The sequence below is a fragment of the Rhinoderma darwinii genome, chromosome 3, assembly GCF_050947455.1.
Source record: "Rhinoderma darwinii isolate aRhiDar2 chromosome 3, aRhiDar2.hap1, whole genome shotgun sequence".
Lineage (NCBI taxonomy): Eukaryota > Metazoa > Chordata > Amphibia > Anura > Rhinodermatidae > Rhinoderma > Rhinoderma darwinii.
In genome coordinates, this window is record NC_134689.1 from 287,946,368 (window position 1) to 287,969,807 (window position 23,440).

At 39.7% G+C, this 23,440-nt stretch overlaps 1 protein-coding gene across 7 annotated transcripts in view; it reads left to right on the forward strand.

Annotated features, from left to right (window-relative positions):
- Nucleotides 1–23,440, forward strand: part of SLC12A1 (solute carrier family 12 member 1) — a 127,414-nt gene that overhangs the window by 61,942 nt on the left and 42,032 nt on the right. For all 7 annotated transcript variants that reach the window (XM_075858022.1, XM_075858021.1, XM_075858016.1 and 4 more), the window contains 9 exons: nt 249–333; nt 6,518–6,669; nt 8,267–8,374; nt 9,241–9,364; nt 11,413–11,514; nt 18,359–18,514; nt 19,522–19,621; nt 21,997–22,108; nt 22,795–22,935. In XM_075858022.1, the coding sequence (XP_075714137.1) occupies nt 249–333; nt 6,518–6,669; nt 8,267–8,374; nt 9,241–9,364; nt 11,413–11,514; nt 18,359–18,514; nt 19,522–19,621; nt 21,997–22,108; nt 22,795–22,935 (1,080 nt within the window). The remainder of the gene's footprint in view (nt 1–248; nt 334–6,517; nt 6,670–8,266; nt 8,375–9,240; nt 9,365–11,412; nt 11,515–18,358; nt 18,515–19,521; nt 19,622–21,996; nt 22,109–22,794; nt 22,936–23,440) is intronic.

Genomic DNA, 23,440 nt, shown 5'->3' on the forward strand with positions numbered 1-23,440 from the left:
TTATTGTATATATTAAATGCTAACTTATATGTACCCGAAAATGATGCCTAAAAATCTGCAACTCATTCCACAAAATACAAGGGCTCAAATCGCAACGTCGTACAAACAAAAACTTTAATGAAATGCATGGAGGCAAAAACTAAATTGCTGTAGTCCCTAACACGAAAATAGGCTTGATCCTTATATGCCTCTTATGTTCTCTAAACAGAATTGACATCGCCACATGAATAATATTATTTATTTGACAGGATCCACAAGATGCTATTCCAAAGGGGACCATGCTGGCCATCTTGATCACAACTATTGCCTATTTAGCAGTAGCTATTTGCGCAGGTGAGTGACATTATCTATGTTATGGTATTTTAGTGTTCTAGATGTAAGGTTAATTAAAGTGATAGGAATTATGATAACTGTTATGATAAAAAAAAACAGTGGACGCACATTTTTCATAAGATAATGTATTCTCTGTTTTGCTTTGACTGTTTTTAATCTTATTTTAAATTCACGAGCCATTGGCAGCTTAGCAAGATATACTGATTCCGTCAGTGTTCATATATATCCTCATATTTATCAGGGCATAACAGCCATCACACTTGCATCCACACTTACTTTTGCACACACTTCTTTTATCAGGTCAAAGTGCTGTTATAAAATAGATTTGCAACACTAATTCTAATTATATATGAACAACATTCAATGTTTTTTAATCTAGAATACAGTTACAATAAGATAACAGTGAGGAAAAAGAAACCCACAGATCAGAATGACAATAGGGAGTAGAAACAACGAGGATAAACTAAAAGGATATTCTGGTTTTTCTTGGAGTCCTACATCACCCCCTTATTAAGTTCCATTGTTTATATACAAATATGGGCTTTTTATGTGTTTTATGCCAGGCCTTATTTTGAGTCCTGCCATGATTTGTAAGGACTAATGAGATGTTGGTCAGTAGCATAATCATCATAGTTCCTCCGATCTGTCCTAGCAATATGTTTGTTTACATTGAGGCTGGATTCACACGAGCACATTACGTCCGTAATTGACGGACGTATTTCGGCCGCAATTCCTGGATCGAACACAGTGCAGGGAGCCGGGCTCCTGACATCATAGTTATGTACGACGCTAGGAGTCCCTGCCTCGCTGTCCCGTACTGTAATCATGTTTTCAGTACGGGACAGTTGTCCGGCAGCGAGGCAGGGACTCCTAGTATCGTACATAAGTATGATGCTAGGAGCCTGGCTCCCTGCACTGTGTTCGGTCCGGGACTTGCGGCCGGAATACGTCCGTCAATTACGGACGTAATGTGCTCGTGTGAATCCAGCCTAAGTGTTCTTTTCAACTAGATAGATTTTTTTTTCCAGATATAATAAAGTTAGGAATATCTTAATTAGTTGGAGAAGTATACATTTTCCACCCAGAAATTTATTGCATCAATTTAAAATCTTAAATTGTCATTAGTTTATGAGTATTTGGGTTTATATTCACTTCATACATTAATTCATTAATGTGTTAATTTATTTATAATAAAAGGAACCATATAATTTTCTCATATACCGTATTTTTCAGACTATAAGACGCACCTGACTATAAGACGCGCCCAGATTTTAGACAGCAGAAAATAGGAAAAATGTTTCATATTTTACTTCTTTTACAAAGAAAAACTTATTGGTTAAAAGAAATAATTTGTTCAGTTTCACCCCATTCTGAGAGCCATAACTTATATTTTTCTATCGTTTGAGCGGTGTGAGGGCTTATTTTTTGCGGGATGAGCTGTAGTTTTTATTAGCACCATATTTTTGGTACATACGATTTTTTTATCTTCATTCTTTTTAGCGCTACGGTGACCAAAAGACAATGATTCTGGGGTTTAAAATTTATTTTTTTACACCGTTCACTGTGTGAGTCAAATAATGCTATATTGTAATAGTTTCGGACTTTTATGGATGCAGCGATACCAATTTTTTTTATTATTTTTTTATTCACTTTTTAAAAAAATGTACATTCCTGAAAATGTATCTACCTTTTTTTTTTTTTTTTTTTTTACACATTTTATTAGTTCCCCTAGGGGACTTGAACCAGCGATCATTAGATCGCTGGTACAATACACTGCAATACATGGATGAGTTACGAAAACAGCGTAACTCGCTGAGCTACGCTGTTTCCGTAACTCCCATAGTAGTAAATGGCAGTTACAGAAGCAGCGTAGCATGCTACGCTGTTTCCGTAACTACTATTCAGCTCTATGGGAGTTACGTAAACTGCGTAGCTCAGCGAGTTACGCTGTTTCCGTAACTCGACCATATAACCAGGAAGTGGCCGGAAGACAGTGGAGCCGGGTAACATAGAATGGGGTTTAGGGGGCCCCGTTCCAGAGATAGATACGGGTCCCAGAGGTGGGACCCGCATCTATCTGACATTTGTGACATATCCTGTGGATATGTCATAAATGTCCTTCATGGAAAAACCACTATAAATGTCGCGTTCGCTATTGACTGGGCATTTAACTATTTAACTGTTCCTGGCCGTTAGAGCAGTGTGTCAGAAGCTGACACCTGCAGTGTATGGAGTGGGCTCAGCGTGTGAGCCCGCTCCATACATCATCCCCTCCTCACACCATGATGTGCCGGCACATCACGGGTCGGGAAGGGGTTAAGTAAGGAGCGGTCAGGGGTAAGGAGCGCTGCCGGGTCCCTTGACTGCCGACTATAAGACGCAGGGACTTTTTAGCAAGATTTATTCTTAAATTCCATGTTCCTCAAGTCATTCCTGAACAATTTTATTCAGTGTGGTAGCGAGCATTATCCTGCTGAAAAATGCCACTGTCTTTAGGGAATATTGTTGCCATGAGGTGGTGTACTTGATCTGCAACTATGTTTAGGTAGGTGGTACGTGTCAAAGTAACATCCACATAAATGCTAGAACCCAAGGTTTTCCTGCAGAACATTGCCCAGAGTATCACAATGTTTCCACTGGCTTGCCTTCTTCCCATAGTGCATCCTGGTGCAATCTCTACCCCCAGGTAAGCGATGCACACGCACCCGTCTGTCCACAAAAAGAAAACGTGATTGATCAGATCAGGCCACCTGGTACAGTTCTGATGCTCATGTGCCCATTGTAGGTGCTTTTGACAGTGGACTGTGGTCAGCATGGGCACTCCGACGGGCCAGCAGCTACAAAGCCCCAAACACAGGAAGCTGCGATGCACTGTGTGTTGACACCATTCCATCATAACCAGCATTAACTTACTCAGCAATCTGTGCTACAGTAGCTCATCTGTGGCATCGGACCAGATTGGGTAGCCTTTGCTCTCCATGCGCATAATTGAGCCTTGAGCGCTCATAACCCTGTCGCCGGTTTACGTTCAATATTATTCATTTCACCTGTCAGTGTATCTCATGCATTTCTGGGTAATGGTTACCACTCATGGCTTTACCCTGACCCTGCGGCTGGTTCCTTTATCACTCCAGTTTTCCTGGTTCTGTGACCTCTGGTATGATTTCTTTCTGATATAATCTCAAACAATGCATCAGTAGGACATTTTTTTTACTTGGATCTCTACATGAGTCTGTACAATGCAATAAATGGTTAATATTTCATGATCTTTACTCATCAATAGTCACGAATTAATACATAATTTTATAGTATACACACATCTTATACAGTAGGACACCATGACAATACTAGCGGTCAGGTGGTGTAGGTTTTGCCCTGGGGAGAAAGAATCTTAAGACTCATCTTAGGTCTTAACCCTGCAGTGTGAATGGCCCGGGAATAAGCTTTATGCAATTAACCAAACTCTCCCCTCTGAGAGGATCATTATCAGAAACCTTGCAGTGAAGTGGAATGACATGCTGAGGATCCTCAGGTGCCAAAAAAACAGCTGTTTTCATATATGTTTATGATTCCAACATAGGTTTCTGCTAGCCCCTTTGTTGCCTAAGGTGAAAAGTGAAATAGTGCCCCTCCTCCCCCTTTGGCCGGTTACACACATCTGTAATATGGGTGCATTACAGCCCCAATAATTGAGTCTTCCGGGGTTAGATTACCATATTGTCCTATGGTAAGTCTAATACAGTAGAACTACAGTAGGGTTGTTTTTCGCGTCCGTAATATAGATGCTAATAAGCGTTCGTATTACGGATGTGTGAAAGTGGCATTTCCCAAACTGGAGTTATATCTGCCACAATGTTGCCCCCTGTTTTTGCCTCATTAATTAATTAATGTTAATTAGTATTACTGAGAATGATATTAAACAGTAGAAATGGACTTCTATACAACGAAAGACACTATTTTTGGGTACAGTGGTAAAAAAAAAAGATGGAATTAAACCTGAGGAAGCAAATACAATGTGTGCAACATAAAAGAAAACCTATAGGGGCACATAAGGGTTAAGAGGAACACCTGATTTTATTCTTGAAAGAAAAACTTGATATGTGAGCTTTTTAAGCATGTTTGGTTCTTAGCATACAGGGTATGAGATGAATTTATAAACACTAGAACTATGCATTTTACATCTGGTAGGCAGAGAATTAGAGCAACATATACAATATATCTTGACGGCATTGCCTCTAAAATGTGTGATAAAACATAATGTGAACATATTTAGCGTGACATAATGAGACCATAATCCGCTCTCGCAAAGATTTGTTTTGTAGAGAAGCAGAAAGTCTTAAAAAATAGCAGATAGTTCAAATTAAAGGTGATGTACCACCTCGGAAAATTGTTACATAAGAAATAATATTGCTTAGTCCATTATTAAGAATGCTTGCTATTTGCAGGAATTCTTCCTTGGAACATTAGTATAATTTATATAAAGTACCACTTTCATTGTGATACAGTGTGTGGCAAATACTTTTTATAGACAGAGGCTCCTGAGACCAGGTCCAAAACCAATCCTGGTCACAAAGATGTAATATCACAAGAGTCCATATATGGTTTAGTCATGAATTATACATGGTATATGGCAGACACACTTACATATCAATATATGGATAAAAATATATAAATACATACAAATACTAATACACATGTATAAACACACATACACATATATCTACAGTAGATATAAAGTCACACGCACAGATGTATGCATGTGCCAGTCACAGTTAGTTCCCTCATAGAAAGTGTCAGCTACAGTGCCCCATAAGGTTACGTTCACACGTAGCTGTAAAAAATGGCTGAAAATCTACCTGCGGATTTCAAGTGGATGTTACAAGTCCGCAGCAAAATCCCCACGTTACACATACAGATTTTGCTTCAGAATTTGTTGTGGATTTCACCACAATTTTCACCCCTCTCATTGGAAGAAGTGAAATCCACTGTGAAAATACGCAACACAAGTTCACATTCTGTGGATTCTAAAATCTGCACCACATCTCAATTTCCACGCTGAGAATTTTCCACAATGTGTGGATGAGATTTGTTCAAATCTCATCCACTTTGCTGCCACTGTGATACGCTGCGGATTTTCCATCCACAAATCTGGATAAAAAAAATCAATGAGCATTTAATGCCTATGATCCTTTTGCCAGTTCACCAGTCATCCTTTCTTGGACCACTTTTGGTAAGCACTAACCACTGCATACCAGGACCAACCCACAAGATCTGCCATCCTGGAGATGCTGTGACCCAGTCGACTAGCCATTACAATTTCGCCCTTGTCAAATTCGCTTAGATTCTTCAGCTCATTTTTCCTGCTTCCAACACATCATCTTCAAGAACTCACAATTCACTTGTCTAATATACCCCCCCCCCACCCCCCTCGACGGGTACCATTGTAAAGAGATAATCAATGTTATTCGCTTTACCTGTCGGAGATAGATAGATAGATAGATAGATAGATAGATAGATAGATAGATAGATAGATAGATAGATAGATAGATAGATAGATAGATAGATAGATAGATAGATAGATAGATAGATAGATAGATGGATAGATAAATATGACAGATAGATAGATAGATAGATAGATAGATAGATAGATAGATAGATAGATAGATAGATAGATAGATAGATAGATAGATAGATAGATAGATAGATAGATAGATAGATAGATAGATAGATAGATGATAGATAGATAGATAGATAGATAGATAGATAGATAGATGCTGCTCTATCATCTTATGTCCTCCTTCACTAGTCTCACAGGAGAGCAACACTGGTAAGTGTGGCAGAAGGTTTGTAGGCATTAGGGCCAGTTTCTACTTACCACTGGTTCATCCCTTAAATCCAGAACTGTCCATAGACACTATTTCTCCATCCATGTAATGTAGCTGATATCTGATTTGCTGAAATTGATGATCCTAAAATTCAATCATTTTGTAACAATGCACCACATACTTCACATGTAACAACTCATTGGCATACCTGCAAAATGGTGACGGATATTTCACATTTCGTATTGAATTTACAATACTATTCCTCTCCGGCTTCTCATTTACCTCCGTCTTTTATGAAGGATAATAACATTACATTTGTATTTGAAATACAGTAAACCTGAGTTTGTTTTATTCTACAGCTGCATCCGTAGTACGTGATGCCACTGGAAGCATGAATGATACAATCACTTCTGCCATGAACTGCAATGCATCGGCTGCCTGCAGTCTCGGTTATGATTTCTCCATGTGCGAATATGAGAAATGTAACTATGGGCTGATGAATAACTTTCAAGTGAGTATTGATCATTGGCTTCTAAAACAGCAGTGCACATTGTATTTAGGCATAAAACATAATGGGGCGTTTTATAGCCTATTTTCGTTATTGCCAACAATTTTCTATTTAGCTTCTCAACGGTCAATATAATTCATAATGGCAAAATAGTATACATTAATTCCTTCAATAAGTAACTGTTCGTCATTCTGATGTTTACTCCTTCCTTGCCACTGAACAAAAAAAGCATATAACAATACCTGTTCACCGAAAGGGCCACGAGACCAACATCTATATAATTGGCGCTTGATTTTACCATCATTTTGTGGGTACTTTCAATCATTTCACTGGAAAACTCTACCCATCAGGCTGACCATCTGAAATTAGTAAAGCCTTTGTGTTCTTCAGACCAGTAACTTTTCATTCAATAAATAATTAAAACATATATGTCATCCCCAAAGTAATCTTTGTCAGAATTGAAGACTTCTTGAGTGAATGCATGAGCTAAATTTTCTCTCAGTTGTTTCAGAGCTCAGTATTAAGGCCTCACGCACACGGCAAAGTCTTGTGCACAGAATCCGTACGGCAGCACATGTATAATGGTGCCATAGGAACTCTTTGTGCTGCCCTATGGTACCTAGATACTGCACCATATTCTCCCCTAGAAGCAATGCACTTCACACAGTGGCGTACAGAGGTATCGTATGAGGCCATATTATCGAACTATGGGTCCATACAATACGTATCCCTAATACGGCTGTTACCATGAGCTCTTATACTGAATAATGCAAGTAATACTTTTTTTAAATTTAAAATTCTGTGAAAAAGTACTGGGCAGATTTATTAAGATTGCCTAGGTCAGGTACATCATTACAATTTTCAGAGTAGCTGTATCCCCCATTCTGTGTTACAGGTTGGGGTATACGGCTATTTTATGTGTTACATGTAGAACAACAGCAAATTTGACAGAAAATGTTACCACAATTTCACCCTTTGCATTGTGATGAGTGAAATCAATGGCAGCTCCACGAGAAATCCACCAGAGACAAAATATGCGATGGATTTGAGGATCCATAGCATGCCCTCATATCTACGCTAAATTATTTTTGCAGTGTGTCAATGAGGTTTTGCAAAATCCCATTCATGTGGATTGTACTGTACATTTCTGCTGAGTTTTGGTGCAGACTCATCTGTGAACATCCTTAAAAATATGCTTCATGCAAATCTGGCCTTAAGCTGGCCATAGACATAAGGTACAATTTGTAGACAGATGGATGACCAATCTGTCTAGTCATGATATTTTTTTTGTTTTACATATAAAAGTAGTTCATTTTGCCCTGATATTTTTTTCAATACTGAATCAAGAAAGCTCGATTATAATTGCAGTCTCATAGTACATACAGACCCTGGTAATGAAAGAGTTAACACTTAATTAACATTAGAAAAGAGAACAAAAATGTCAAATCCAAATGTTCTGTGACCTTTTCCGCTAGAACTATTATACTCTGTGTTCCAACCAAGTTCTTTTATTTTCAGATGTGACTTTTTATACCGACACAGGATTGTCAGAACATCACACACAAATTGCAGTACTGTCTTTGATTATTTTTTTTTGTAGGTGATGAGTATGGTATCAGGATTTGGCCCCCTGATCGTTGCCGGAATTTTCTCAGCCACCTTGTCCTCAGCTCTGGCATCACTTGTCAGTGCGCCCAAAGTATTTCAGGTAGATATGCCATTTTTTCAACCATGTTCTATATATATATTTCTTTATCAACTATTAATGCATAAAAATATGCTAGTGACATAAATCTGACTTCCAAGCAGACAGCTAAAATAAAATGCTAACATAAAATATACCACTATCTAGCGTCTTCTTATTGGCTATCACTGCTTATCTTCAGTTTCTGGCCTTGTGAGATTTCAAATGATCTTGCCGTTTTGTTCCAGAAACTACAATATTTCTGAATTTTATCACTGATTAATTTATTTACTTACAAAAGTAAAGCAAAAGCATTTCTTTACTGCAAAATAGTAATAGGTAATTGCGCCCTTTCACAAACCAAATAGAATATACAAAAACACATTATATATGTATTTCAATTGGAGGTCATGGCTGGAATAGATTTAATTTCCTCCATAGGATTTGTACATTATTATTTCATTCCACACAGTCATTAAAGACAATCTGTCGGTCAGTAATTAACATCTGCACCAAGGCGAGCATCAACTAGTTTCCATGAAGACACCGAACCTTCCAGGAAAGGAGCATTCAGGTGACGGGTTAACAGCATGTAATATTAGGAGTGAAGCCTGGAAGAGCCACTTGTAGTACAATCACTAAAGTCCTTTCCACTTACACGAGAGGTTAACATTTTTATACTGCGTCCTCAAAAGGTTCAGTCTCAATGATTATATGGTTAAATATTATATGGTTGTACCCATAAAATTGAATGGCACCTACGATGGCAGCTTTTTTTCTAATCAGTTTAAGACTGCGAATCATCTTCGTGATGAAGGGTCATATAGTGGATTGGAACATTTTTATTGCAAAGAAATAAGTTAAGTGTGCGTGTATTGATTTCCCTACAGGCTCTCTGCAAGGATAACATTTACAAAGCACTTCACTTTTTCGCTAAAGGACATGGAAAAAATAACGAACCAATCAGAGGATACGTTCTTACATTTCTAATCGCAATGGCTTTTATCCTGATTGGTTAGTGAATTTTGCCTTTAATGTAATCCTAAATAGTAATTTTTCAAACACACAGGACACAAATTCTATTGTATCACTTATTTCAAGGACTGTATTCACACAGTGCAGTTTGGTGGTTATTATATGCAAAACCAGGAGTAGATTCAACAGATGTAGAATTCTTTCCTGTATACTTTTCAACTGTTTAGGCTATACCCCTGGTTATGGCTAAAAAAAAAAGGATGAAAAAATGGCATCAAATTTTGTGGTATGGACAAATTTAAACACATTTATTTTACAATGTAAAATTGAATCCTTGCTTGTCCGGAGTGGCATGGGTGTCCTGGTATGACTGTGTTACATAATATACTGTCTATTATGGGATGATTGTAGAGAGTGGCCCACTCTTATAGCCAAACCAAAACATTGTTAGGCCTTATACACATGAGCGTGTCTGATTTGCATCTGCAAAAAAATAACAGTTTTTCATCCATATGAATGTATTTTTTACGTCCGTGTGTCATCCGTTTTTCTAGTCCGTTTTTCTACTCAACAAGCACTTCCTGGTTTTACTTATCGTTTGTTCTCTGCATTTCTTAGCAACTGATCCATGAAAAACGGACAGCACACAGAAATCATCTGTGTACTGTCTGTTTTTTTCATGTACCCTTAGGGCATGCCCCCACGTGGCGGATTTCCTCCGCAACTGTCCGCATCAATGCCGCACCTAATCCGGGTTGCGGATTACGGCTGCGGATCTGCCCAAAATGTGCAGTAAATTGATGCGGACTAGCTGCTGCGGACTGCGGTAAAAGTGCTTCCCTTCTCTCTATCAGTGCAGGATAGAGAGAAGGGACAGCACTTCCCTAGTGAAAGTAAACGAATTTCATACTTACCGCCCGTTGTCTTGGTGACGCGTCCCTCTTTCGGCATCCAGCCCTACCTCCCTGGATGACGCGGCAGTCCATGTGACCGCTGCAGCCTGTGATTGGCTGCAGCCGTCACTTAGACTGAAACGTCATCCTTGGAAGCTGGACTGGAGACAGAAGCAGGGAGTTCTCGGTAGGTATGAACTTCTATTTTTTTAAAGGTTGCTGTATATTGGGATCGGTAGTCACTGTCCAGGGGGCAGAAACAGTTACTGCCGATCGCTTAACTCTTTCAGCACCCTGGACAGTGACTATTTACTGACGTCTCCTAGCAACGCTCCCGTAATTCCGGGAGCCCCATTGACTTCCTCAGTCTGGCTGTAGACCTAGAAATACATAGGTCCAGCCAGAATGAAGAAATGTCATGTCAAAAAAGCAAGACGCATCCGCAGCACACATAACATGTGCATGACAGCTGCGGACTTCATTGCGGAATTTAGAATCTCCATTGAAGTCAATGGAGAAATTCCGCCATGAGTCCGCAACCAGTCCGCCACTGCTCCGCAACAGACAGAGCATGCTGCGGACACCAAATTCCGCTCCACAGCCTATGCTCCGCAGCGGAATTTTACGCATCGTCTAAACGAACACTTCTAAATTTAAGTGGAAGTCAATGGAGAAACGGCTCCGCTGCGGATTAACGCTGCGGAGTGTCCGCAGCGGAATTCAAGTGAAATTCCGCCACGTGTGAACCCAGCCTTAGACTTCAATGAGCGAGTGTGGTTGGAAAAAACGAACCAGAATAGCGCATGTTGTAAATTTCTTTAAACTGACACACGCTCCATGAAAGAAAACGATGTGTGAATAGCCCAATTGGATTGGGGTCAGTGAGTTAGGCTGACGAGTAGCGAGCATTTTATTGGCCGTGTAAATAAGCAGATCAGCCAATGAACGAGAGTTTGCTTGCTTATTTGCTGAGCTGCCCTTTTTACACAGGGTAATAATCGGGAATGAACATTCGTTTGAACGCTTGTTTGCCCGATTATTGGACTGTGTAAAGGGCCTTATAGCACAAGATTCATCAATTGGTTTATTGGCAGGCACAGGACAGAAGGAAGATGTATTCATTAGTAGAAAGTAAAATGATAGAAAAAAGTTCAACCTGTAGACAGCTTTTCTTTAACATTTTTTTCCTTTCAGCTGAACTGAATACCATTGCACCCATCATCTCCAACTTTTTCCTGGCTTCATATGCTCTTATCAATTTCTCCTGTTTCCATGCTTCATTTGCAAAATCGCCAGGTGAGTATAATGTACACAGTCAAATCACTTGTAGCTGTTGTTATCATGTTGCAGGGCTGGGGCAGATACATACAAGTAATCATACCCATTAGTCTCGCGGCGTTCAGTGTGTACATTCTGCATATGTGCCTGGGGCATTTCTATAGACCCCTATGAGCCTAAAGGGATACCATAAAAGTATCTGCTGAGCAGGTATATATCAGTAAGCAGGTATTTTTTTGTTTTGTTTACTGTATACGAAAACACGGCCTGTTACACTTTTCAATACAGTTGGTTACCGCACAAAAACATATACCAAGTGGCATACTTTATTTTTTATAATGTTGTCCTATGGACAACATATGCAACTGTATGGTATATAGTTACTTATGTGGGTCTTTTCTGTTTGGCCAAATGTAAGGCCAGAATGCGATGGAAACAGATCCTTAAAGGGAATCTGTCACTAGGTTTGATGCCACTAAACCACCACCATGTTGTTATGCAGCATGGATTTAGTGTTCCAGACCTCCAGAGGTTAAAGTCGGCCGTTCAGGTAATAGTTAAATAAGTAGAATAATATAATTAATATTATTATAGTAAAATAACTTAAAGGGGTTTTCCCATGAGGGACATTTATGACATATTCACAGGATATGTCATAAATGTCAGATAGATGTGGGTCCCACCTCTGGGACCCGCACCTATATCTAGAACTGGGCCCCCTAACCCCGTTCTGCAGCTCTGTGTTCCGGCTAACGCATGTGGTTCCTGACCATGAAGCAGAAAACAGTGTAACTCGCTCAGCTACACTGTTCCCGTAAGTCCCATAGAACTGAATGGTAGTTACGGAAACAGCGTAACTCAGCAAGCTACGCTGTTTTCTTCTTCATGGTCGGGAATCACATGCATCAGCCGGAATACAGAGCTGCAGAACGGGGTTTAGGGAGCACCATACTAGAGATAGATGCGGGTCCCAGAGGTGGGACCCGCATCTATCTGACATTTATGACATATCCTGTGGATATGTCATAAATGTCCCTGATAGTAAAACCCTTTTAAGCAAAGAGGGCCTGCACCATTGAGTAGTATATAGGTTGTAAAGGTGCAGTATAGAAATGCTGTACTCACATGTGGTCAAATCTGATCCTCAGTTGTTGGACCTGGGATCGTCCTCCCCATCAGTGGTCTGTAAAAATCCCTCCAGTAGTCCTGATGTATCACAGGTTGTGCTGGTGGAGTGATCGTATAGATCAGTCAGGCTTTGTATGTTCGTGAAAAAATAACAGACCTGGGTCAAAAAGTTTCTTTTATTTTTTTATTTAAAAAGTTTTTAGTCCAAAGACTAGTAAAATAAATAAAACAATAAATAAAACCAGGAACTCAGCGTTTAGCAGTCGATTACTGCTTCATTCCTGCTTTTATACTGCACCTTTACAACCTATATACTACACAATGGCGCGGGCTCTCTTTGCCTAATACTTTTTAGATATACTAAGGAAATACAGAATTTTCCATGCACTGCCAGCATGCGATATAGGGAAAGCCTGTCTACAAAAAAGAATCACACTATCCCACCCAGTGAGAGAGCGTGGTAATACGTTGGCACACCTTTACCAAACAGTAAAATAACTTACAAGTTGTTGAAAGGAGTCTGGGAGAGTCCGGCTGCATCAGGCGCAAAAAAACGGCTGAAAAATCGGAAGCAGAACGCTTCCAAACATCTGCCCATTGATATCAATGAAAAAAATGGCGTTCTGTCCCGACGGGCCGCTTTTTTACGTGGCCGTTTTTAAAAAGATGTGCATGTCACTTCTTGAGTCTTTTTGGAGCTGTTTTTCATTGACTCTATAGAAAAACTGCTCCAAAAAGGGCTGTAAAAAACGCAGCGTAAAACGTGAGTTGCTTAAAAAACGTTTGAAAATCAGGGTCTGTTTTCCCTTGAAAACAGCTCTGTATTTTCAGACGTTTTTTGCTAAGCGTGTGAACATAGCCTAAATCCACGCTGCATAACGACATGCTGGTAGTTTAGTTGCTTCTAACTTAGTGACAGGTTCCCTTTGAAATTAACAATATGTGACATACATGCTGTTTCTTCTCTGTTAGGGTATGTGCACAAGCTTACTAAGAAACGTCTGAAAATATTCAAGGGAAAACAGCTCCTGATTTTGAGACGTTTTTTGAGCAAACTCGCGTTTTTCGTGGCGTTTTGTACGACCGTTTTTGGAGCTGTTTTTCTATAGAGTCAATGAAAAACGGCTCCAAAAACGGCTCAAGAACTAACATGTACTTCTTTTTCGTGGGCATTTTTTTTTAAAACGGGCGTGTAAAAAAACGCCCCATTGGAGCAGAACGCCGTTTTTCCCATTGAAATCAATGGGCAGATGTTTGCAGGCGTTCTGAAAAACGGCCGGAAAAAAAGCCGTGTGAACATACCCTTATAAGCAAAGCTATGTCATAACGTCACAACTATTTAATAAAAAAAAAATATAGAATATCATAAACATATTCTTTTTATCTACTTTTGGCATCATGGGGATCAAGGTTGCCAACCTCTACTTCAGTAATTTCACGGACAGACCAAAATGTTTACGGACACATTACAAAATCATTGCCTGTGCACTGTGCAGTGTGCTAGGAGTGACTCACCCAATCACAGCTCTGCTTGTAGCTTTCCCATGCTAACTTAGAGTGGAAAAGCTGTAAGTGGGGCTGTGATTGGTGAGTCTGACTCACTCCACCCTCCCCACCAGCGCTAAAGTTAAAAGTGGGGCCCCCAAATACTGAATTATGGTATCGAAAATGTAGTCAATTCATATGGCGGTGAGCAGAGAACTGCATGGCTGATTTCTATCGTGCCCAGGAATGTTGCAAGCCCCAAAGCATATATCCACCCTCTCACACAAATAATTATCTATATACATACACAGTTATTAAATCTTACCACTATACCAGATGAAATATTACCTGCATACTGTTAATGAACACAACTCACTATTATAAGACCAATATTATCAACAATAACACAATATAAGGTCCAAATAACACAACCACACCATAACCACATAGTCACTGAATAATACCCCCATACTGTTAGGGTATGTTCACACGGCCTATTTTCGGCCGTTTTTCAGGCCGTAAACGCCCGAAAAACGGCCGAAAAATTGGAAGCAGAACGCCTCCAAACATCTGCCCATTGATTGCAATGACAAAAATGTCGTTCTGTTCCGACGGGCCATTTTTTCGCGTGCCCGTTTTGAAAAACGGCCACGTAAAAAAACAGCCGCAAAAAAGAAGTGCAGGTCACTACTTTGGACGTTTTTGGAGCCGTTTTTCATAGACTCTATTGAAAACAGCTCCAAAAACTTCCATAAAAAACGCAGCGAAAACGCATTGAAAAACGCCACGAAAGATGCGAATTACTCAAAAAAGTCTGAAAATCAAGAGCTGTTTTCCTTTGAAAACAGCTCTGTATTTTCAGACTTTTTGAGGTTGTGTGTGAACATACCCTTACTGAATAAAAACCACTATACGAAGACCAATATTACCAGCATATAGTGACAGATGCCAGTTCTACATGGGAGCTCTGCAGACCACATAGATTACAGTTTATTTATATCCAGTAACCCACAGGTGATGTATTCTCTTTCCCTTTTTTCCTCCATCTGGCCCAGATCACTGTGACGACTTATTTGACAGACAAGTTGGTTTCTTGCTTTTCTAGCACCCCCCCCACTTATACCCCACCCTCTAAACAAACTAGTAATCCACAGTGCCGCAGAGGGTTATAATCATTCCTTAGTGCTCGACACAATAAAAGTGCCCCCTCAGTAACCATGACCCCACACAGTAATAATGCCCTCTTTGTGCCCCCTATAGATTGTGCCACACACAGCCCCCTGTAGATAGCGCCACACACACAGCCCCTGTAGATAGTGCAACACACACAGCCACTTGTAGATAGCACCAAACAACGCCCCCTGTAGATAGTGCCACACAGCCCCCCTTGTACATAGTGCCACACAGCCCCCCTTGTAGATAGTGCCACACAGCCCCCCTTGTACATAGTGCCACACAGTCCCCCTTGTACATAGTGCCACACAGCCCCCCTTATACATAGTGCCACACAGCCCCCAGAGTGGAGAGCAGTAGCAGTAGCCTACCGCTACCATCCTCCGCTCTGGCTGATGTCACTCACACTTAGGAGCAGGAAGGCGGATGGAGAAAATGAATGACACAGTCACGAAACGGCGGTCTGAGTGAGGTCGGTTCCGGGAGTGGACCAATGCAGTCACATGACCTGAGTCACCTGACCTCACGTCACTGACATGAGGTCCGGTGACTCAAGTTGGCTGGCCCACTCCCGGCACCAACCTCACTCAGACCTTCATTCACTTGGCCACATTCTGCATATTTTCAGATCCCGCAGAAGTCAAGCGGAATCTGAAAATATGGCCGCGGCCTACTCTTCCCATTGCACTGCGCACATACATTTTGGAGCATACGCAGTGCAATGTTCCTGGAGAATGAGAATAAATCCCGGACGGTGCTTTTTTCTGCCAGACACTACGGACGACAGAAAAGAACACCCGTTTTTTGCGGACTGTCCGTAAATTTATTGACGGATGGCAACCCTGATGGGCACAGAAGAGAGGGATCCCCAGCGAAAAAGCAGGACCAATCTCATTGTGCTGGTCCATTTCACCACAACCTTTAGTAGCTCTTAGTAGGTTCATACTTCCATCAGGAAAGTGGAATGTGACCTTGCAACTAGCAAAATTCAAGTGAAAAACCAATAGACCATACGTAGAAAAAGAAACAATACCTACAATGCTCTACATCTATAATACCCAGGTTGCATAAGTGTTCACACACTTTTCGAAAAGGTGCTGAAGCTAGGGGTACTGAAGTTCAAGTAGTTGCCCCACCCCTAAGAATACCTTGTTAAAAAAATATGAATAAAAGAAACTATAATATACTCACCATCAAAATTCAGCGCTGCTCCCACGTAGGCAGACGCCTAGGTCACTGCGTCTTCTTGTTGCCATCGCTATGTGATAACATTTCTTTCTGTACCGTGTCACGTCGTATTGTATGTAGTTCTAATAAAAATGACCACATATCATTGAGTGACAATTTCTATATCTGAGTTGTACAATATTTTAAATTAAAACTGCGTGAGTGACAATTTGTTTATTAAAGAACACAGCCGGTCACAGCCCCTCTGCCTGCAATAAATAATAATCGGAGATATGCTCTATCTGGGGAGCCAACATTACCACATTCCTTTGCCCTTGAATGTTTGTAGAATAAGCAGCAGCAAGAATGTCAATTTCCTTCTTTCAGACCATATCTTTAGAAACACACATTTCTGCATTACTGTATTGCTGTATTGATTATGCATTTAAAAATATGACACGATATTAACTAAGCCGGTAATATTTGTGATATTTAGTGGTAATATTGGCAAGAAACAGGCACTTTGGAGAGAAAGGGAATTAAAAAAGACATTATTGTGAGATGGTTAATGACTCTTGACTCCATATTCTGCAGGAAAACAGATATTGTTATACAAAAAATATCAACCTTGTTTGACAGCCTTACTAAATGTGTTTCCATTGACAGGTTTTGGGATTCTAGTTCATGAGTGTGCAATAGGGAACAATTAGTTCGATGAGTTGTCTGAGGTTCGAATTAAAAAATTTTTTTCCCCAGAAACAGCTCAACTCTCATCCATAGATGTTGTCTGGTAATGCAGCACAGTCCCATTCAGGTGAATGTTGCTGAGCTGCAATACTAAACATGGCCTAGGACAAAAGTGGCGCTGTTTCTGGAAAATAATCTTTTTTTCTAATCTCATACAATTTACTGCAATTTGCAGTCATTAGCTCTAAGAAAATATAGCATGGGCTTTCCAGCTAGACCATCAGCAGTCTAGGAACTATTTTTAAGGCAGTCTGTATTGTTTATTCTAAAGGTAGAATAGTACAAATGTCAGTCTGTAATTTGGTGATAGAATTCTATATTTGCATTACTCTCACTGCTGAAGCCAAACCTGTTCCTTGCAATTTATTAGACAATTTCTGTTAACGCAATTACCTACTATTCAACCTACAAAGAATTGATGCTACCAAAAAACAAAATTGAAAAAAATGTAAAATAATCTTTATTGAAATGACCAATAAAAGCTGAGTGACAATACAATTAAAAAGAATCCACAGACCTACAGAAAACGAGGACAACTCACTGTGTGACTCACTAAAGAAATAATTACATCAGACCCCATTACTGCACAGACTTGAATATGATGACTAATACATAAATGCCACGTGGCATGGATAGATGACTATATAGGGCAAAAATGGTCAGTGCACAAATAAGACCAAAAAAATAAATCTAGTATAGAACACATAACGTACCTATAATGAGTTCATGAGTAACACAGGGAGCGTCCACCCTGACACGCGTTTCGGCGCTAAATGCCTTAGTCTGATGTAATTAATATTTCTTTAGTGAGTCACACAGTGAGTTGTCCTCTTTCTGTAGGCCTGTGGATTTTTTTAAATTGTATTGTCACTCAGCTTTTATTGGTCATTTGAATAAAGATATTTTTCAATTTTCTATATTCTTTGTAGGTTGAATATATGTTCATTGATGCATTTAGGATTTAACATCTGTGACGCTTTTCGGCACTTGCATTTGGGGTGTTGGATCCTTGCTGCTTTTTGGTTTGTTGAACAATTACCTACTAGCTTATGTAAAGTACATCTGTACTTTTTAACCTTGTTTCTTTTAGAAATACCTTTTCTTATTGAGAGTCTGTAATAAAATATAAATGTAACATGATGCATCAATCTTGTATATACAGGATGGAGACCTGCATTCAAATATTACAACATGTGGGTGTCCCTGTTTGGTGCCATGCTGTGCTGTGGTGTGATGTTTGTCATCAACTGGTGGGCTGCTGTCATTACTTATGGCATTGAACTTTTCCTATACATCTATGTGACATACAAAAAGCCAGGTATGATAAATTGTATAATAAATTAATTTAACTGATTTAAGAGAAATTAATATAAGGTATATTTGGCAGCTAAAAGCAATACCTGGCTTGCTAGTACCTTCCACTCCATCACAAGCTTCAATAGCCGTAGATTTCAGAATCTATTTAGTTTTACCCTGTAATTCTTCTTCTATATATGATATTGAGGAAGGTTGCTAATAGTGGCATGTCATAATCTATCGCATGTGTTAACAACATGTCAACCACATAATGCAACACTGAGTTTGCCACAGCAGGAGATACTATTTGCAGGACCTATCCATTCTGGCATATAGAGGTGGTCCGACCAAGGTTTTCATCCTGTAATTGAGACATGCTAGAATTAATATAACAAAAGTGTTGGGATTTGAGCTGGAACCTTAACTAATGCCTGGAATGAAGTGTCAGTTACATACCAAGCACCCAGGCCCCTGATTCCGTATATCGGCCCCACTTGACCTCAGAAGCCCTCCACCAATATTATTTTTTGCCATGTCTAAATATTGAGTAAGAAATAAGTGAGAAAAACATTTTAACGTTTTTTTATTAATGCAACAGTTTAATTGATTTTCATTGATCATCATGGAAACACAAGAATTTCATAGATTCGCACTGACTTAGGCTATGTTCACACCCGCATCTGGTCTTTCTGGTATTCTGCTCCATCAGAGGAGCAGAACAAGGAAAAAAACGGAAGTGACGGTACCGTTGCATCACAGACACCACCGGCAGCCGACGGAACACATTGACTTTAATAGGTTCCGTCAGCAATCTGTCGGGGTTTCCGTGGTTTTACCAGAAACAATAGTGCAGTATGCTGCGCTATTGTTTCCGGTAATATTGGTTGGATCTGTGACGAGTCCTCTAACGGAGCCTCCCAAGCAGATATGAACAAGGCCTAAGGGAGTCCTGTGCGTAGTGTTAGAAATAACCAAACTTGCCCGTCCCATGTAATAAACTGTAATGTAATGTCATTGTTTTCTGGACAGATGTTAATTGGGGATCTTCAACCCAGGCTCTTCAATACACGAAAGCCTTAAATGGTGCTTTAGACTTAAACGCTATTGAGGAGCATGTGAAAAACTTCAGGTATTCTCTATGATATATCTAACTTTCTAAACTGTTAGTCTCCTAAAGGCTATGTGCACATATGAAACCATTTGGTATTGCTCCAATGCATCTAAAATGAAAAATGAAACTACTGTGCAAATAACTCCTTCCCCCACCACATGGTACATTTACGGCACTGGCGGAATGTACTTCTTACACAGCGCCATAAATCAAGCTGTGCCTGCACCATCAACACACACTGGCACCCTGCTGCGACATCTAAGTGGTTTTACAAAGATAGCAGACTCCTTCTGTAAGCCCATCTGCGTCCCTGCTATACCGGCGAGTGTCTATGGATTGAAATAGCAGCCGGTGGCCTAACAAAGGCCCCCAGATCTGCCATGTAACTGAGCCTATTAGGCTGCATGTCAGTATAAGGGTATGTTCACACGTAGAGTCAAAAACATCTCAAAATACGGAGCTGTTTTCAAGGGAAAACAGCCCCTGATTTTCAGACGTTTTTTGAGCAACTCGCGTTTTTTGCAGAGGTTTTTCGCTGCGTTTTCGCTGCGTTTTTTACGCCCGTTTTTTGAGCTGTTTTCATTGGAGTCTATGAGAAAACGGCTCCAAAAACGTCCCAAGAAGTGTCCTGCACTTCTTCTGACGAGGCTGTAATTTTACGAGCTGTCTTTTGACAGCGACGCATAAAATGACAGGTCGTCGGCACAGTACACCGTAAAGCCCATTGAGGGTATGTTCACACAATGAGAGGCATTTACGTGTGAAAAGACAGACTGTTAACAGCTGCCTCGTTTCACACGTAAATGCTCCTCCTCGTAATTTACGAGGCGTCTGAGACGCTCTGAGACGCTCGTAAATCTTGAGCTGTGCTTCATTGAGTTCAATGAAGAACAGCTCAAATTACGTGGCAAAGAAGTGCCCTGCACTTCTTTGCCGAGGCAGTCAATTTACGCGTCGTGGTTTGACAGCTGTCAAACGACGACGCGTAAATTACAGGTCGTCTGCACAGTACGTCGGCAAACCCATTCAAATGAATGGGCAGATGTTTGCCGACGTATTGTAGCCCTATTTTCAGACGTAAAACGAGGCATAATACGCCTCGTTTACGTCTGAAAATAGGTCGTGTGAACCCAGCCTGAAAGTAATGGGCAGATGTTTGCCTACGTATTGGAGCCGTTTTTCAGACATAATTCGAGGCGTAAAACGCCTCCATTACGTCTGAAAATAGGTCATGTGAACCCAGCCTAACACTGACAGGCATAGTATACTGCCCTACAAAAGAAATGCAGTGCATTATGATCGTATATTCAAGTTCTATAGTGGGACTAAAAACCATTTAACTAAAACGTAGTTTACAAAAAAACCCCCAATAAAATATAGAAAAAAATAAAAAACAATAAAACTCTGCATAATTGGGATTGCTTCAACCCTAGATAAATAACACTATAAAATCACCACGTTATTTATGCCACACAGTGAACGTTGTTAATGCCAGAATTGCTGTTTTTGTCCATCCTAACTTTAAAAAAAAGCAATAAAAGTTAATCAATAGGCGGTATGTGCCCCAAAATTGTACCAATGAAAGCTACAGCTTATCCTGCAAAAAAAAAAAAACGAGCCCTCAAAAAGCTTTGTCAATAAAAAAACAAAACTATGGCTCCTGTAATGCGACAACACAAAGACAAATTATTGTGCAAAAGTAGTAAAACATAAAAGAACTATATCAATTTCGTATTTCCGTAATTGTAACGAACCACTGAATAAAAGATAACATGTCATTTATACCGCACGGTGAATGCCTTAAAAACAAACCCCCCCAAAAATCTTTAGAATTGCTGTTTCTTTCCAATTCCCCCCCCCCAAAAATGCATAAAAGTTATTCACTACATTATTTGCACCCTGAAATGGTATCATTAAGAGATTACAACTTATCCCACAATAAACAAACCCTTATATAGCTATGTCAATAAAAAAGTTATGGCTTTTGTCAATGCGGTGATGAAAAAAAGGAAAAAGGAGTTGAAAATATCCCCGTTCGTCTAAAGTTCCTATGCAGATGTATGAATCTCCATTATTACAGACTACAAACAATCCTTGTGTAATCTGATCCTGCAGTCATACTCTCTTCTATCTCCCTTCTAGGTTTAGTAGCCTACGAAATGTATGAGACTCGTGGAAAGGTGTATGTCTCATGGACCAGACTACACAGGGTTTATTTGTAGTCTATAATAACCATGGAAACACATAGGTCTGAATAGGAGCTGCAGACACAAAACTGCAGAATATTTTTTAAGTTGCTTTTTTTAAAAGTGTATATGCAGTAGAGTAATTGAAATAGTTTTTTCAATGTGGCCTTTAATTGCTGTAGTGCTTAATTCGTCTTTATTTTCCAGACCTCAGTGCTTGGTTTTAACCGGTGCACCAATGGCAAGACCAGCCCTTTTGGATATAACCCACTCTTTTACCAAGAACCAAGGTCTCTGTATCTGCTGTGAGATATTTGCTGTAAGTAGACAGAAATATTGGCATATGCTATGTATATTTCTCAGATACAAACAAAATCATAATAAGTTTTGCCAGGCGAAAGACTTAAACATGCCCTTATTGTCGTTCAGTCTTCTCCCTTTCCAATTTTACACTGTTATAAGCATTCAGGTAGATTCTGAAACTTGTAGCGTATAATACAATCGAGTGATGTCTGTACAAACAAGAAATAGATTCGATTGCTTTAAGGATTTCAGCACAAGCCATTAAATCATGGTAAAACATGACTTGGTTTAACCTCTACTGAAAATAGATTTTTCATACAGATAAAACCCCCAGTTCTTAAACTTCATATTAGTTTCACTGCTTAAACTTCATATTAGTTTCACTGCAGTTCAATGCTGACTGCCTCTAGCAAGCAGAAGATAAAGATATTGATAGCGATTAACTAGTTAATAGATCAGTATGGTTTCCAAACCCTGATATATCAGTTACATTACAGTTATGTTTTACAATTTACACATCACTGGGTAATAATAAGCAAACGCATACATCTGTGATCTTCATTGTGGGTAATAAAAGAAAATATTAGCGTTTTATTTTCAAGTTATAGCTCAAAAACATTTTCCAAGCATTGGGTGGAGCTGTAATGGTCCATTTTTATTTAATAATGTTTCATTCTGCTGAACCTTTATTGTGTTATGCAGGGACCACGCAAACAGACTGTGAAAGAAATGAACGGTGGGATGATCAAAAAGCAAGCATGGTTGACTAAAAACAACAGGAAAGCCTTTTATGCTGCAGTTGCTGCTGAAAACTTACGGGAAGGTGCAAGAACGCTTCTTCAGGTGAGCTTAAGGCACAGAAAATACTTTAGTACCATGTATTATATTCATAAGTAGCTATATATAAACCTTGTCTAATTTGTATGTTTTTGTATTTCCAAACAGTTACATGCTAACTTACTTGCTTTTGATTAATTTGAAGTCCGAAGGGGCATGGCGCTACCTTGTTTTAGTGATCGATCAGGGTGCCAGCTAGTTGACCAATCTTCTACCATGTCTTTATGACATGTCAAAGGGTATCTAAAACCAGGAGGGTATTTTAGAATGATGTTGTAGTAGATGACCTGATACAGCTGAGCAATTGATCATTGCCCTGTGTGAACAAGCATCGGCTGCTGTATTGTTTATGCAGATTAAAATATTATCGTTGTCGGCAGCACATCTCCCTGTGTAAACAGGGAGACGTTCTGCCAGCATGATAGAAATGTATGGGGATGAGCAATTGTAGTAACGAGTGCTCGTTTCAAAACATAGCTTATTGTGAAAGAAGCAAGCAAGCGCCGATCAA